This window comes from Idiotropiscis lumnitzeri, chromosome 5, assembly GCF_059441095.1.
Source record: "Idiotropiscis lumnitzeri isolate Australia: NSW breed Sydney's pygmy pipehorse chromosome 5, RoL_Ilum_1.0, whole genome shotgun sequence".
NCBI classification, from domain to species: domain Eukaryota; kingdom Metazoa; phylum Chordata; class Actinopteri; order Syngnathiformes; family Syngnathidae; genus Idiotropiscis; species Idiotropiscis lumnitzeri.
In genome coordinates this window covers 18625637-18640693 of record NC_142395.1, presented here as the reverse complement: position 1 = coordinate 18640693, position 15057 = coordinate 18625637, and the positions used below count along the sequence as shown (strand labels likewise).

The 15057-nt window shown below is 38.9% G+C and overlaps 2 protein-coding genes across 4 annotated transcripts; both read left to right on the top strand.

The window, feature by feature from the left end:
• nr2e3 (nuclear receptor subfamily 2, group E, member 3) lies at window positions 1-4537 on the top strand. The gene is made up of 8 exons (XM_088296283.1): window positions 1-344; window positions 647-797; window positions 1224-1327; window positions 1446-1721; window positions 2547-2725; window positions 2872-3112; window positions 3626-3731; window positions 4037-4537. The coding sequence occupies exons 1-8, from the start codon at window positions 251-253 to the stop codon at window positions 4167-4169; spliced, it is 1284 nt and encodes a 427-aa protein (XP_088152409.1). The 5' UTR covers window positions 1-250; the 3' UTR covers window positions 4170-4537.
• A 1633-nt stretch (window positions 4538-6170) lies between these two features.
• Window positions 6171-14011, top strand: LOC148337134 (receptor for retinol uptake stra6-like). Of its 3 annotated transcripts, XM_088296739.1 has the most exons (17): window positions 6171-6514; window positions 6668-6734; window positions 7480-7565; window positions 7645-7784; window positions 8570-8736; window positions 8841-8948; window positions 9295-9365; window positions 9541-9620; window positions 9742-9803; window positions 9894-10056; window positions 10157-10232; window positions 10650-10783; window positions 11084-11201; window positions 11291-11392; window positions 11505-11668; window positions 11830-11967; window positions 13293-14011. In XM_088296739.1, the coding sequence occupies exons 1-17, from the start codon at window positions 6414-6416 to the stop codon at window positions 13529-13531; spliced, it is 2016 nt and encodes a 671-aa protein (XP_088152865.1). In that variant the 5' UTR covers window positions 6171-6413; the 3' UTR covers window positions 13532-14011. The 3 variants fall into 3 exon arrangements, with proteins under 3 accessions (XP_088152865.1, XP_088152866.1, XP_088152867.1); XM_088296740.1 differs by lacking the exons at window positions 9742-9803; window positions 9894-10056; XM_088296741.1 differs by lacking the exons at window positions 6171-6514; window positions 6668-6734; window positions 7480-7565 and adding an exon at window positions 7868-7933 and having other exon boundaries at window positions 7701-7784.
• The last annotated feature ends 1046 nt before the right edge of the window (window positions 14012-15057 follow it).

Sequence of the window (15057 nt, the reverse complement as noted above, 5' to 3'; positions counted from 1 at the left end):
CGGATGGTCGCTGGGAGGACATACAACCTGTGCAGCAAGAGTGGGCTTGAGTCTGCATCTCCACAGCCAGTTGACACGCTCTGTAGGGGACTCAGGTTGCCATCTGCACAATTGGGAGCTGTAGCGGGCCCCCTTTTTTTTCTGAAGCTTCTCCGTGTTGGTTGATACCAGATACTGTTTCGGGATTGGGCGGGCTTTTGTTCCCTTCTCTCAATCATCATTTTGAAAAAAAAATACATTTTCTGTGAAAATGATGGAGGATCACCTGACAAAGATACCAATGGCGCCATCCTGTTCACCCAATGATTCGGCTGGTAGCGGCGGGACAGATGACAGCAGAGGAGGTGAGAGCCTAATTTCAGCTTCAGGAGCAACAGGTGTAATTCAAGGATAGACCTTTAGCTGTTAGGAAAAAAGACTAATGATAACTTTATTATTATCATTGCTCATTTAATTTCATTGTATGGAAACATTTCAGAATGATTCACTCTAAAAGTTGTTGCAATATTGTGCGTCTTGTCACACTGCCACCTTCACACAAACCCAACTCACAACACAGATGGCAGCCCCGCCATGTGTGACACAATTCATTGAATGAATGCTACTAACCGACTTTTCTGTGTGTGCCGCTGTGTTTGACACTCAGCCAAGAGTCCGGCCCCTGGCAAAGCCCTAAGCCCTGCGCTGGTCTGCAAAGTGTGCGGAGACACCAGCAGTGGAAAACATTACGGCATTTATGCCTGCAACGGCTGCAGTGGCTTTTTCAAACGCAGTGTGAGGAGGAGACTGATTTACAGGTAGGACAATTACATCACCAAATTAGAATTGTTCGTAAATTTGAAAAGAAGTTAGTTTTGTTCAAGTGACAGTCAGCTATTTCATGTATAGAGTTAAATTATGTTATAATGATTATGGGATAAATTATAAATTGTATGACACACTTTGATGTATTCAGTCCTTAATGCATTTTTTTTTATAATCTACAATAATTATCGGCTACTGGGCAATGGAAATATTCAAAACATACACCACTGCAAGCTCCAAAAATCAATTAACACATTCTTGCATTAAAACTTCTCATTGTCAGGCAAAAGTCCGAATTTTTTTTTATTTTATACAATCACTCCAAAATGTGCTGAGTGTGTTATCAGCGATCAGTTATCTTCAAACTTATGCAGTTTTTCCACTTGCTTTGTAAAGCTTATGTGGTTGTTGGTTCGCAGGTGTCAAGCGGGCACAGGCATGTGTCCAGTGGACAAAGCTCATCGCAACCAGTGCCAGGCGTGCCGGCTGAAGAAGTGCCTGCAGGCGGGCATGAATAAAGATGGTAAATGTGTAGCATTCCGTTTGAAGGATTTAGGGGTGTGTGAAAGTGAACTGCGAGATGATTGACATATTGCAAGATAATCAAGTCTTCCATTCTGCCGTTTTCATGTGACTCATAGCTGTGCAGAATGAGCGGCAGCCGCGCAGCACAGCTCAAGTGCGTCTAGATTCCATCGACGTGGACCATGAGAAGGAGCACCTGGCCACCACACGGGAGCCCACTTCATCCTCGTCCTCCTCGAGCGGCTCGGTCATCACATGGCCCCACATCACCTCGTCCGGAGCCATTACCTCGTCTGTGCCCCCCCAACGCTGTGTCAGCCCGCAGAGCAATCACCGCTTCATGGCCAGCCTCATGACGGCCGAGACCTGCGCCAAGCTGGAGCCTGAGGATGGTGAGGAGTCTTTTCCTTTTAGATATATTTGCTACAGGAAGTAGAATGGGGTAATACTGTTATGGTACAACGTAACAATTCGAATGTACATTGTTTCTAAATATAACATAAAATCAGGGCCCTCCTGCTGCAACTCCAAATTTTTCCTGAAATTTGAAATTGTATTTTTTTCAAGCTAGACAACACTTTGTCGACAGCATGGCGTTACAATCAACCTCAATAGTTTCATGTTCAGCAGACACGACTGTATTTCCATCTTGAAAAAAACAAAACTCTCTACTTCCTTCATTGGTAGGTGCATGTGAGACATCAACATGCTAAAATCGTGACTTGGCGCATTATGTGTGCCAAAGAAGCCTATTCTCAGTGGCGTGCATAGACATTTTGAGGGGCAAGTGCTCCGGGAAAAAAAAAAAGTTGATTTTGCACATATGGAATTCCTTATAGAAAGTATTTTTCACAGGCAATTGACAATTCCGAACATCCAGGCGTGTTTGATATTTCAACTCAATGCAAATGCTTCCTCTACTCGGTGAAAACAAACCGCCGACATATTGTATCGCTTTTTGCCTGTGACTTTGCCCGTGTCAGAAAAGGCTCTGCAGCCGTGTGCGCGATATTTTTGGCATCCGTTAATAGTTTCATGATATGTCGTCTTCTGGGTGTCAATCTTAGTATAGTGAGCATTAATAATGAAAGGGCCAGTGAAGAATCCCATGACATTTTTTACTCATGTAACATGAACATAAGTGAGTATTTAAAAACACACTTCCACGACCGTCATCAGCAGAAGACATCCATGTAATATTTCCATCTCTATTGTAGTTGACGAGAACGTCGATGTGACCAGCAACGAGCCCGAGCGAGCGTCTTCGGAGTACCACATGGCGCTTTACCCATCCACCTCAGAAAACGTATACGAGACTTCAGCGAGGCTCCTCTTTATGTCGGTGAAGTGGGCCAAGAACCTGCCAGTATTTTCCAACCTTCCTTTCAGAGACCAGGTGAGACTTCCCACACGCCTCTTGCTCAGTCACATTCACGCCGAGGATTCACCAGCTAAATATTCGATGCGGGCGAGTTTGCAACTAACATCTGAAGGATACATCACAGTGTTGATGTAGGTTTCATCCTTTCGGTGTGCCTGCAGGTGATCCTACTTGAGGAGGCGTGGAGCGAGCTCTTCCTGTTGTGTGCAATCCAGTGGTCACTACCGCTGGACAGCTGCCCGCTGCTCTCGCTGCCCGACCTGTGCCCAGGCATGCAGGGAAAGACCAGTTACACGAGCCTGGACCTGAGACTCCTGCAGGAGGTCTTCAGCCGCTTTAAAGCCCTCGCCGTCGACCCCACGGAGTTCGCCTGCCTCAAGGCTATTGTGCTTTTTAAACCTGGTAAGTAAGAGCTGTAGCTATAAAAAGCCGTTTTTTTATTCAGTTAAATAATAAAATTTCACATTATAATTGCTGAACGTGATATTCAAAATAACACAAATAAGAATAATTCATAAAGTAAACACTTTTATTAATTTTACTCAGTGTAAAGGTTATTCACAATTGTTTATTTAAGCCAAAAACTAATTTTAAATCGCATTTGATAACTTCAGGGGGTAAATTAAATAATTTTAATTTAACTTTTCATATATTCAAATTTCCCCATTGTGGGACTAATAAAGGACATCTTTATCTTTTCACAATACAAACTTAAAATATGTAATCATTAAATCATTAAATAATAATAAACTGATATATATATATATATTTACATTATATTAGAACTTTTTATATGACCTTTTTTAATTAATTGGCAGGTATCAAAAAGCAAATAGATACGTTGTTATTTTAAGATTTTTTTTTTTATTTTATTTTTTTTTATTACTGACTCACATTACTTTTTCTTGTCATCAGAGACCCGTGGCCTAAAAGATCCAGAACAAGTGGAAAACCTTCAGGATCAGTCGCACGTGATGCTGGGGCAACATATCCGCTCTCACTACCCCGGTCAACCGGCCAGGTAAGCTCTTGTCTCATCATTGCTCATATTCAGAGCTGCTGTTTAATTGGCTCCTTGTCTATGTCAACACAAACATGTTCTCTTTGTAAAGTGAGAACGGAATTAAGTAAATTTCGTAAAATTCAATACAGCAAATAATCATGATTTGAGGCATGATTTTTTTTCTTTGATTGCTCACGTAGCATTTATTTGACCTGCACAAACAAGTTGAAAATGTGAAAATAAATCCACATCCCAATACACAAATGTAAACGCCATAAAAGTGAGGGAAAAATTGACTAATTTTTGTGTTTTTTGTTTTTTAGGTTTGGAAAGCTGCTGCTTCTTCTGCCGTCGTTACGTTTTGTGAATTCCGAGCGCATTGAGCTGCTGTTCTTCCACAGGACCATTGGAAACACCCCTATGGAGAAACTGTTGTGCGACATGTTTAAAAACTGATTCTTCACCTGCAAAATGTGCAATCTTCATTTTAATACCAGTATGGACGAAGGATGATTGGCAGATTGCTGCTTTATTAACTCTTTAAAGGTTAATCTTGAGGTCACTTTGGTTTTTTTTGTTTTTTATTGTTCTTGCCTCACCGGGGTTATTCTGTATCGTCTCGCTTGTATATCATTTACAGTTCAATATCTGTGTTAATCCGCTCTGTATCACAGTCATTTGCAAGTGTTTGTCTGTTTTCTTCTTCCATTGACTTTACATTACATTGCACAAGTTTGTCGAGAGACGGCCTGTATATTCAATGCTGTCATCGGCGTGAGTGCGTATTCATGTTGTCCTGCCTTGATAAAGAAACGGAAACATTTTCTATTTGGCTGATCATTTCATGGGTTTGTGTAATAAATTTAATTAAAACCAAAAGAGGTCAGCTCCTTATAGAGAGATCAAAGTAGCTTTGTCCATCACAGCGCAGCAATATGGAATAATTCAACAATATTCCATATTTGTGTTTTATTCTGTTTATATATTATTTTCTGATTGTAGAATGAACTAAAGAACAATTAAGCATTGGTAGTCAGCGTTGTGTTATCCTACCGAGTGTAAGTGTAAATTACATAATCGTGGACCTTCCAGTGAACAATTGGCCTCTGGTGCCTCAAGTGGTAGTCAAAGAGACTGAAGCCAAAATAAATTTTATGCAATTAAAGTACTGAATAATCTTACCTCAATACAGTCCTCACGCATACTATGAGTGTTAAACCACAGAAATTAAAGTTCTTTTATTTTTTTTTGTTCTGTAAATTTGAACACATACAAACAATGTTGAACAATACATAGCATATAAAAAGGCTGCAGAAAGATTCTTAGGTGCATTTTCACCTCAGGTTAATTGCAATGTTATGGCATAGAATGGAAATAAGGACATTATAGTTTTCAGTCCAGTCTTCAAACAAATCCAAAATATTTTAGCAAGACCTTCAACATGTTTGTACTGCAACAACAAGACTTTAGCAGGAGGGAGATTAAATTGCTTTAATGCTTTCAATGTGTTTTCAGCCCAATTTTTGTGGTGTATTTGTTGCTTCATTGTGTCGTAACAGCAGCAGATTAGCATAATTCTCATGCGACACTGAAAAATCTTTGGCCCTGTTGAGCCACACAACCGCTGCCATATGAAGGAGCTCACACAACCACATTAATCCGCTTTACAGCAAAATGTTTGTTCTCGCGTGTGGAATGTGATTAATGTATACAATCAGGTGTGGGGCACCAGTATTGATTGCACACCAGATTCCCCATGTGTCATGACACAATTTTGAACCAAGGAAACATGCAAAATAGCGGCCCTCGAGGACAGGAGTTGCCCAGCCCCGGTCCAAAAGAATCAATGAAACCACATTGCTTTTCCTCAACTGTAACTTGAGAAAGAGTTTAAAAAAAAATAAAATCCCACGGCGGTGGCATACAAAAGTTTCCCTTGTTTAGACCAGAGATTTAGGATTAGTCTCTTTAGTAACAGGCAGAGCGAGGTATGAAGGTTCATTCCACATAGCAACATGAGAATGACATTAACCGGTTTTCACACTAAATCACATATGATGCATTTCAAGATTTGCCGAATGTGGACACTGAAGATGAAATTTTATTTTGATTTCTGGATCCAACATAAATATAAAAAGTTAAAAATTCAAAATAATAAACATGAATAACTAATGACAGTGAACCAGCATTCATCACGTGGAAAAGGGGATAACAAACCTCTGCGAGTTACTGATGCAACCCCGAAAGGTTTTTTAGTGCCCACAAGAGGGCGGCAAAACACCACATGAAGCTCTTCAACTCACTTCAACATAGTTCATTGGCACCAAAGCAATAGTCTTAGAAGTTGAATGGAGTTTTTCAGCCTACAAAGGAGGATTACGGTCCAGAAAAAAAAAATCTGAGACCATATGAATCAGCTGTTGCTGATCTATAAATATGCAGAGTCTCATTGCCTCTGTTTGGTTGAACACATTGGCCGAATATCTTCACTGGGCATCAGGGTTCACCTTAGGTCAAAATGTTCTTCCACGCCCCCATGCGCAGCGGCTAATCTACTGCGTTTAATTCTTAACGCTGACTGGAATGCACGGCGCCGTTTGGTCCCAACATCACATCAACATCAGCCGATCTGGCCTGCGTTGCCTCAATTGAAGATTTATTTGTCCTGCGTCGCCTGTTGGACTTCTACAAGCAGGCACGATGAACCAGAGCAAGGATGAATTTGAACCTTTTGAATATTCCTATTATGATTATTCCGACTGGAACTCCAATAACCAAGAGCCTACAAAGCCTCCCAAAGAGTAAGTATTTATCACCCTTGAGATTTAAGTCAGAAAACGAAGGACTTCTTTGTGGTTGTGTCTCTCAATCTCTCAATCATGGTGTAATACAGACTGATCAACATTAATTACACTTTTGCAGAAATAGTTGATTTTCATATATTTCTTCTGCAGAGTCATTTCACCGTGTGACCCAACAGCGAATGATGCAATCTTTCACATATGCATACTTTCTATATCTGTAAGTACACACTGAAAAATAAAATATTGTGTTACAACCAGGTCAAATGCTGCGAAGCAGATGTGGTGATATTAATCATAATCTGTATAGATACTTGTGAGAAAATGAACATATGACCAGCGCACTCTGGTCCCTTGATTAATTAAAAAAAAAAAAAGTGGACCCCCACATACTAAGGGTTGACCAAAATTTGTTTTACCAAATATTTAGATATTTGCTGATTTATTTTTAGTCAAATTTCCCAATAATCATTCTGTGCGGCTTTTCAATATTCGTGGGCAGGCACATATTTTCATGTAAAAAAGGGCAGATTTGTCATACATCTGGTTCGAAAGTGTGCTCGCTGCTCTATCGCTGATGCGAAATTGTGCCCCCCTCACGCATTTAAGGTGCCCATCCCCAAACTAGCTTCTCCGAATACGCAGCCATCATCATTAATGCTCCATTGTTCACATTTCTCGATGTCTCTGCTGCTTCTGTTAAGACCTCTAAAATCTCATCCGCAGTTGATCTTTTTCGATTTCATGTCATGTCGTCTGGTTGAAAAAGAAAATTATTTAGTTGAATTAAGTGATTTAAATGAAGAAAATGAACAACAAAATGTAAACGCACTCTTAAACCAAAAGCAACAGTTTGTTAATGTGTCCTGATAAGTGACATGAAGCAACATGAAGTGAAAAGTGAGGTGTTACGTTTTTGTTTTTATTTTTTTTTTTGTCTTTTTTTTTTTTTTTTTTGCTTCTAGCTAGTGATTATGCTAATTCTGGCAGCTCTAAGTAGGAGAAATAAACTCTGCCAAGGATTTACAAGAGGATCTTCCAGTATCTTTAGGTGAGTTCCACAGTCAGTTTGAGCTTGATTTGTGATTACCGATTATGTCTGTGTGACTTGCGACTGTCTGATGGCACAGTCCAAACAACTTCCTGGATCAGACACAGAGCAAAGGTGTGGCCATGGCTGTCTTCGGACTGCTGTTCAGCAAGCTGGCCATGCTGGTGATTGCGCCTAATCCACTGCCTTTCTCCAAGGACACTGCAGCTGAAATCAAAGGTGTTCATTTGGAGTGCAAAGAAAATATATCAAAAATGTTTACCATAGCTGACGCAGTTCTCAAAGTGGTGCTTTGAATACAGACTCCAGCCTTGTTGGATGGAGTTTCCATGTTCTGTTCAGGAACTGGAAAATGGATTTGTAAATAGGTAATTGGACGACCACCACCAACACTTTGCAATTATGGCAGACCAGGCCAAATCCAAAAAATTTAAGTATCAATGTAAAAAAGAAAAGAAAAAAAATTGTGTGAACTCTAAATTTCAAGGCAGCCAACTTCATAAAATTTGTTGTGAAAATCATCTTTCCAAATTTCACTACGAAGGAAGTTTACAAAACTGTGGTCCGTGTATTGGCCCTGGATTCAGTAAAAATTACTCAGGAAATTATTTTTGTCATAGTCGTGAGGTGGAGGACCCAAATGCAGGTAGGCATGAATGCAAGGCAGTGTGTATTGAACAAAATGTATTAAAAAAAATAAATAAATAAAAAACCCTCGCAGCGGATACTCTGAAAAAACAAAATTGAAAGTGCTAACAAAGTCCTGAAAAGGACCATAATTTAAAGTAACAACAAAGTTTCTTTCCAACTTAAATTTTTCTTTTAGCGCCATGAAATGTGTCAAAACATTCAATTGATTACAATTACCTATGAATCATGGCTAAGAAAATTGGTCAAACTGCCAAGCTAAAACAACCCCAAACTCAATATCAAAACTATATTCACGCAAAATGAAAGATGTACTGAAGAGAGGATACATTGATCTCATCTCCATGTTTGTTTAGAGTTGATGAAGATAATGGCCATCTTCTACTATCCAGTTCTCTACTACCCTCTGATGGTTTGTAGCACTCTGCAGCACAAGGCCGGTTATGTGTTTGGGACTCTGCTCTCCGTCAGCCATTTTGCTGTTCAGCTGTGGCAGAAGTTGGACTGCCCAAAGACTCCGGAGGTAATGCATTCATTATTTTATTATTATTATTATTTTATTATTATTTTTTTTAAGTTTCTTCAATTATATTCAACATCTGAGCACGTCTCCCTTTCATTTCACAGTTGTACAAGTTCTACTCTTTGCTTGCAAGTTTGCCTCAGCTGGCCTGCCTGGCGTATCTTTGCGTCCAGTTCCCTTTGTTGTTTTTCAGAGGAACAAAGAATGAAGAGGTGAGAAATATTTGTCGGTGGCCTCACCTTCTCTATGAGACTATGAGCTGGAAGGGATACAAAACACTTATCCACCAACACCGAACAAAACGTATTTGAGCAGTGTTACGTGAGCCATTCATGATTACAATAAAGAGCTTTTGGTGAACAGAGTGGACGGAACTCAGCGTCTTTGAGTGGATTATACGAGTCCTGTGATGTTTTTTTTCTTCTTCACTTACAAATACAAGGTTGTGTTTTGATATCAGAGTTCACCAGCGAGAATTTTTAGAAAATCACATGTTTTTGTCTGTATTCCTTCACAAAACATTTGAGGTCTGAATCTTTTTTATTTTTTTATTTACAGGACCTCGACAGCTCCTACTACAGCGACTATGTCAAAGCACTTCTCAATAAGAAGAAACCATCAACAGTCAGGTGAATGCAAACCATTTACATGTTCAGTAGTCATGAAGTCCACACGAAAGCAATCGATGTGGTTTAAGGGCCAAATAAAACTCGCGCCTTTTTCTTAGATTTACTTTGAAAGTAATAACTCATTGGTTAAAATTTTAGTGAGTTGTGACCGGTTGTTTTTGTTTCAAATTTACAGCTCCTCCTTGTCTGACAAAGCAACAGTGGTGGAGAGACTACTGCAAGTGACTAAGAATTATATTTACATTCCAGAAAACGGTGTGTGCATTTTGCTTAAAAAATACAGTGGAATTTAAATTCCCCAACTCATTATTTTATTTATTATTATTTATTTATTTATTTATTTATTTATTTATTTATTTATTCCTCCCTCTTTCAGTCTTTCGCTTCCCACTAAAGCTGGCTGTATCAGTATTTGTAGCTTTGGTGGCGATATACCAAGTAAGTGAGATTTAACACCTCATCATGATGCTTTAAGAGTAGAGTAGATGATGTTCGCTTTGCCTTACAGGAAACCATTTTGTCTTTTAGACAGCCCTCTTGTTAGTTATTTTGGTTGTCCCAACGCTCCACATTGTCCGTGCCGGTATTGATGAGAACATCGCCTTCCTCTTACTGGGATTTGGGATCATCCTCTCTGATGATAGAATGGAAGTTGTCCAAATTGTCACTTTCTACACTTGGCTGCTGGAAGGTTTAGCATATTATAATAAAAAAAATAAAATAATAAAAACATTTGGATTGATAGAGATACTAAATTATGTTTTTGATACTTCTGGTGTGTTTTTTTTCAGTCTGCTACCTGTGCGCAATGACCCTGTCTTGTATGGTCAGTCTGGTGATGCTCATGAGGACCATGGTACTTCACAGGTACCGGAATTCTGCTCTGTAGCGACCAAGAAATTATTGAACTGTATCTAGGCAACATAGTGGACTAGGGGTTAGCATGTCTGCTTCACCGGAGTTCAAATCTTGGCTCTGGCCTTGCTGTGTGGATTCCATGTTTCCTTCTGTATGTATTTTTTTTTCTCCGTGTACTCTGCTTTCCAGTTCCAAAAATTCCACCAAATTGTCTGTCGGTGTAAACGTAAGGGTGAATTTTTTTGTCTCTTTTTTTTCTCGTGATTGACTGGCGACCATTCCAAAGTGTACTATGCCTGTCACTAAACAGTTGCGATAGGCTCCACCTCAGTCTTGACTCTATGAGGAAAAGTAGTATCAAAAGTGGGTGAATGGTTATTTCCAAAGTGACCCTTCTCATTGGTCCCCTTGTTCTCGGTGCTTAAGGTCCAACCTGAGGGGACTGTACAAGGGAGAAATTTACAACCTCTACAACAGCCAGAAGAGCCTTCGGCCATCTAAATCTGGTGTCGTGTGTTGGATGGGCTTGACTGGATACCAAGCTGCCATCGTCAGTCTGGGTAAAGCTCATAATGACTTTACAAATCATTTTTTTTTGCCACCATGTTATAGTACGTTTGATGTTATTACAAGATTCAAGGCTCCTTAGTTGAAGTGGCAGTTATCGATTGAGTTCTGATGTTTGATTACTAAATTTGACCCATTATTTTTGTGTACAGTATAGTTTTATTTCAATATGTGAGCAACTCCAAATTGTCATATTAATATGTGTTACGTATCTCAATTTGTTACACAATATCGAGAATATTAAAAATACTCACTACAAACAATGAATGTTTCCGTTTGTGCGATCTGGGCAGGTATGTTGATCCAGACTGTGGTGTTTTTCATCTGCTTCTTGTTCTTGGTCTTCCTTATCATCATCCCCATCTTTTACGGACGTAACCTAATGGTCTTTGAAATTGCTGGCAAGGCTTGGTCAGTCGGCAAACATTCATCCATTGATTTGGTTTTAATTCCCAATGGACAAACATTTAACACATTTTCACCTGCGTGTGCTGCAACAGGCCTGCGTGGGTTACAGTGATCGTGATCACTGTGCTTCAGCATGTCGCTGCCAAATTTGCCTTTGTTAAAAAAGACGCCGGCACCAGAGACTTAAATAACAGGTATAACATATGACATTCATTTCGAAGAATACGCATGCTGTATAGTTTGTGCTGAATTGCAAATGGTTTAACAGTTAATAATCATATTTGCACATGTTGGTTGGCTTTCCAGGGAGAGTTTGTTCCTTCTGACCTATCTGTTGTTTCTCATCAACACCGTGGTGGGACTGATCGTGGCTATATGGCGAATGGTCATTACTGCATTGTACAACATTGTGCATCTCGGCCGAGTCGACATCAGTCTGCTGCACCGCACCGCAGAAGCCTACGACCCAGGTGCAGTATGGGTAGAAAAACAGTCATAGCCCATTTCAACATTTGATTGGTAACAACAGCGTAATTAATAGATTACTAATATTCATATAGAATCAAAGGTTGAAGATGTTGTTGAATTAATGTCACTGATCACTGCCCATGTGACCTTTGACCCCTGCCAGCATACCACTACTACACACACTTTCTGAAGGTGGAGGTGAGCCAGTCACACCCGGTCATGAAAGCTTTTTGCGGGTTGCTGCTGGACATAATGGTTGAAGGTGGCCGAGTGGGCCAAAAAATACGAGATGCAGAGGAAGGTATGCATATAATAAAACATGCACACATACACAACCTGCGCCAAGGTTATTATAGCTAACAAAAACAAACTAAATAATTAAACTAAAATTTGAAAAGAAAAATCATTCACAATAGAAAATAAGAATTAAAATACGTTTTTGAAACAAGCTAAAACTTACTATAATTGTCGCGGAAAGGGGGGGGGGGTTGTCTTTGTCAATTAATATGAAAAATGAGCTTTCAGAGTTCATTTTTGCAAGTAAATATATTCATTTCGGTATTGCTGTACATCCATTATTTGATTAATTTATTTTATGACTCAATACTTTGTGACCATTTTAGACCTCTTTTTCTGACACTCAAGAATTATTCCATATATTTAAAAATGTCATGAAAAATAAAACTAATACTCCAAAATTCAATTGAAACTGACTGAATTAAAAAAACAAAGTTTAAAGTTATAATAACCCTGACTTGACACGTTGTAAAAGTGGTCAGCACATCTGCGTCACAGAATGGCAGCACTTGTATAAAATATTTATGCCCATAAGTGTACGTATACTTCTGAACATAACTCTATATACATGTTGTCATTATGATTATTACTGCTGTCAGTGGTTTCTATGCATTTTGTATCATTTAAAAAATATACAAAATAAATTTTGATTGTTCACCTTTATCCATACACATTCCAAACTTTTAGCTCTTTTAGATCACGGTCTCCTCGGCAATATTAACCCAAGGCAGATATTTTATTTACAAAAAAATCTCACTGCACACCACTAAAGGAAAATGTCATGAGAAGTGGTTACACAGGTTAATTATGTACTGTATTGTGCTTTCTGCCATCTAGTGGAAGACCTTTTAATTGTTCTCATACATACATTGCAAGAGTCATTATTTGTAATTTAATACCCTTTAAATGGAGCTGGATATTTTTCCGTGCAACATTTGATGATCTCTCATGTCACACTAAAGAGTAGCGGCAAATTGGTTGGAAATCACAGTTTTGAATTAACACTATTAAACTTTATTAGGATTCCTGTCCACCTTCTTTAATATATGTAAATGTTGTCCATATTAAGATGAGAACCTGTAAATTTTCTTTTGCCGTGCAGTAAAGTGAAAAGGAGGGGGGGAAAGAATTATGTAAAAAATAAAAAACAAGAGAAAGGAAAAAAAGTATAGTCGCAACACCATTTGAGAAAATACAAATTTCATAAATATGTCAATATTGAATGATACGATCATGCAATACAATTTTGCTCTCAATCATAATAAAAACTTAACACACACACACACACAGCCTGATGTGCGTTTCTGTCCTGCTCTATTATATTTGCAGGGATCCAGGAGAGCTCGCAGAACAGGTCAACCAGCAGTCGTAGGATTCGCTCTCGCTGGCAACTGGTTTACACACTGGTCAACAACCCATGCCTCCTGGGCTCCAGAAAGCACTTCCAGAAAACGCAAAGCCGGGAGAGTATCCGAAACGGCAGCCCAAAACGCAGCAAGAGGGAAGCGGGCAAGGCGTCATCCACTGAGCCCGCTCCATCTTGTGAGAACCAAGATAAAACGGATTGAGAAGTTCACTGCAGTATTTTCCAAATAAAGTCAGCACATTTGGCATTCATGTTAATTGTTCACCTGCTAATTAATGCTGGAAACTGTTGTGGAAATAATTTCAGGAGGAAGTGAGGCCCCTCAGTGTATGTGAGAAGGTAAAGGTCAATTTGAATGATCCCGAAGATACCGCTCCCCTGATAAACTGTGTAACAACCACCGACCATAATTTACTAATACCGTACATATTACGATCCTCACAACGTGAAGTAACCGAACAGTGCACGTCTCTGTAATAAATATAATTATGCAAAGCTATTGCTATTTACAAGTTAACATGTTATGCAATTTTGATTGTACTGTAGTTTGCAAAGAATAATATCTCAACACACACACACACAAAAAGTTTTTTTAAGCAGCATTATTCCATAATTTAGAGGAAATTATGTACTTGGTGTTTTTTCCTGTCCATCTTCACAATAAAATGTTTCTGTCATCATTTTTTTAATGTTCCTCATTCAGTAATATAATGCATCTAGAATCCTGAAAATGTACTTTTCTCTAACACCCTGTGTCTCTTTGGCGAAATATGTGAACTATGGCATCAACAATTCTATCAGTTTCACAGATTGGTTTATCAGTCCTGCAGTGAAGTTCGTTTCGTGACCAACACCAAACTAAAATCGTTCATTCTCAGGAAAGTGAATATTGCTTTGGCTGCCACGTTTGCTGCCTCCTGCGTAAATCCATGATCTTGTGTATGTGAGATACAGAAGACATCAGATGGCCTGATAACAAACTACGACAAGTGTAGGAGTCCACAGACCCGTTGTTGTTCCATATTGACACGCACATATATTGATCGGGACTGATCAATTGACGCATGACAGCAGGATGAATGAGGTCAAAGTTCCACATTGGTCAAGCATTCCATTTTAAAACAAAGTGGTTCAAAGTACAATAGATTCCCATTCTAAATTAGTACTGTAAGTTATTTAAGCAACACGTGTCACAAAAGCAACCATTGTTCGACTCTTACTGAGATAAGACGTTTGATAGAATATTAATAACTTGAGTATGAACACAATTGTTTCTTTAATGCCGGAATTAACAATATTAAGGACTCTATAGGAATCAGCAAAAAAAAACAAAAAACAGATTGACGAGGACAGTAAACATGACCAGTTGAAACTAAGGTTATATGAAAGGATGTTAAAAATCGACTGAACACACACACGTATGAGGACTTTTACTGTTTTTATATAATGTAGGAGTGGTAAAAACAGATCCACTTTTGACCCACATATAGCATGTTTTGAACAGCCATTTAAGTTCAAATAATATACAGTCTACGAACTCAACATTTAGGTCACGGTACATTTCATCACAATGGTTGGTTTTATACTTGTGTTCAGAATAATCGCAGTGTGAGAAAATGTGAGAGAAGGTGAACATCTAACTCAGTTTTTCTATTTGACCATACAATTTATATCAATAATTGCATGACTTGAAAACAATTGAAAAAAAGACAATAGCTACTAGGCTTT

What these genes read in the sequence shown, in the direction of transcription:
- LOC148337134 (XM_088296739.1), top strand. Translation starts at nt 6,414, where the DNA reads ATGAACCAGAGCAAGGATGAATTTGAACCTTTTGAATATTCCTATTAT. An exon ending in TATGCATACTTTCTATATCT is followed by an intron (nt 6,735 to 7,479) that starts GTAAGTACACAC and finishes TTTTGCTTCTAG; the next exon opens with CTAGTGATTATGCTAATTCT. An exon ending in CACTGCAGCTGAAATCAAAG is followed by an intron (nt 7,785 to 8,569) that starts GTGTTCATTTGG and finishes ATGTTTGTTTAG; the next exon opens with AGTTGATGAAGATAATGGCC.
- nr2e3 (XM_088296283.1), top strand. Translation starts at nt 251, where the DNA reads ATGATGGAGGATCACCTGACAAAGATACCAATGGCGCCATCCTGTTCA. An exon ending in GACAGATGACAGCAGAGGAG is followed by an intron (nt 345 to 646) that starts GTGAGAGCCTAA and finishes TTTGACACTCAG; the next exon opens with CCAAGAGTCCGGCCCCTGGC. An exon ending in CAAGCTGGAGCCTGAGGATG is followed by an intron (nt 1,722 to 2,546) that starts GTGAGGAGTCTT and finishes TCTCTATTGTAG; the next exon opens with TTGACGAGAACGTCGATGTG.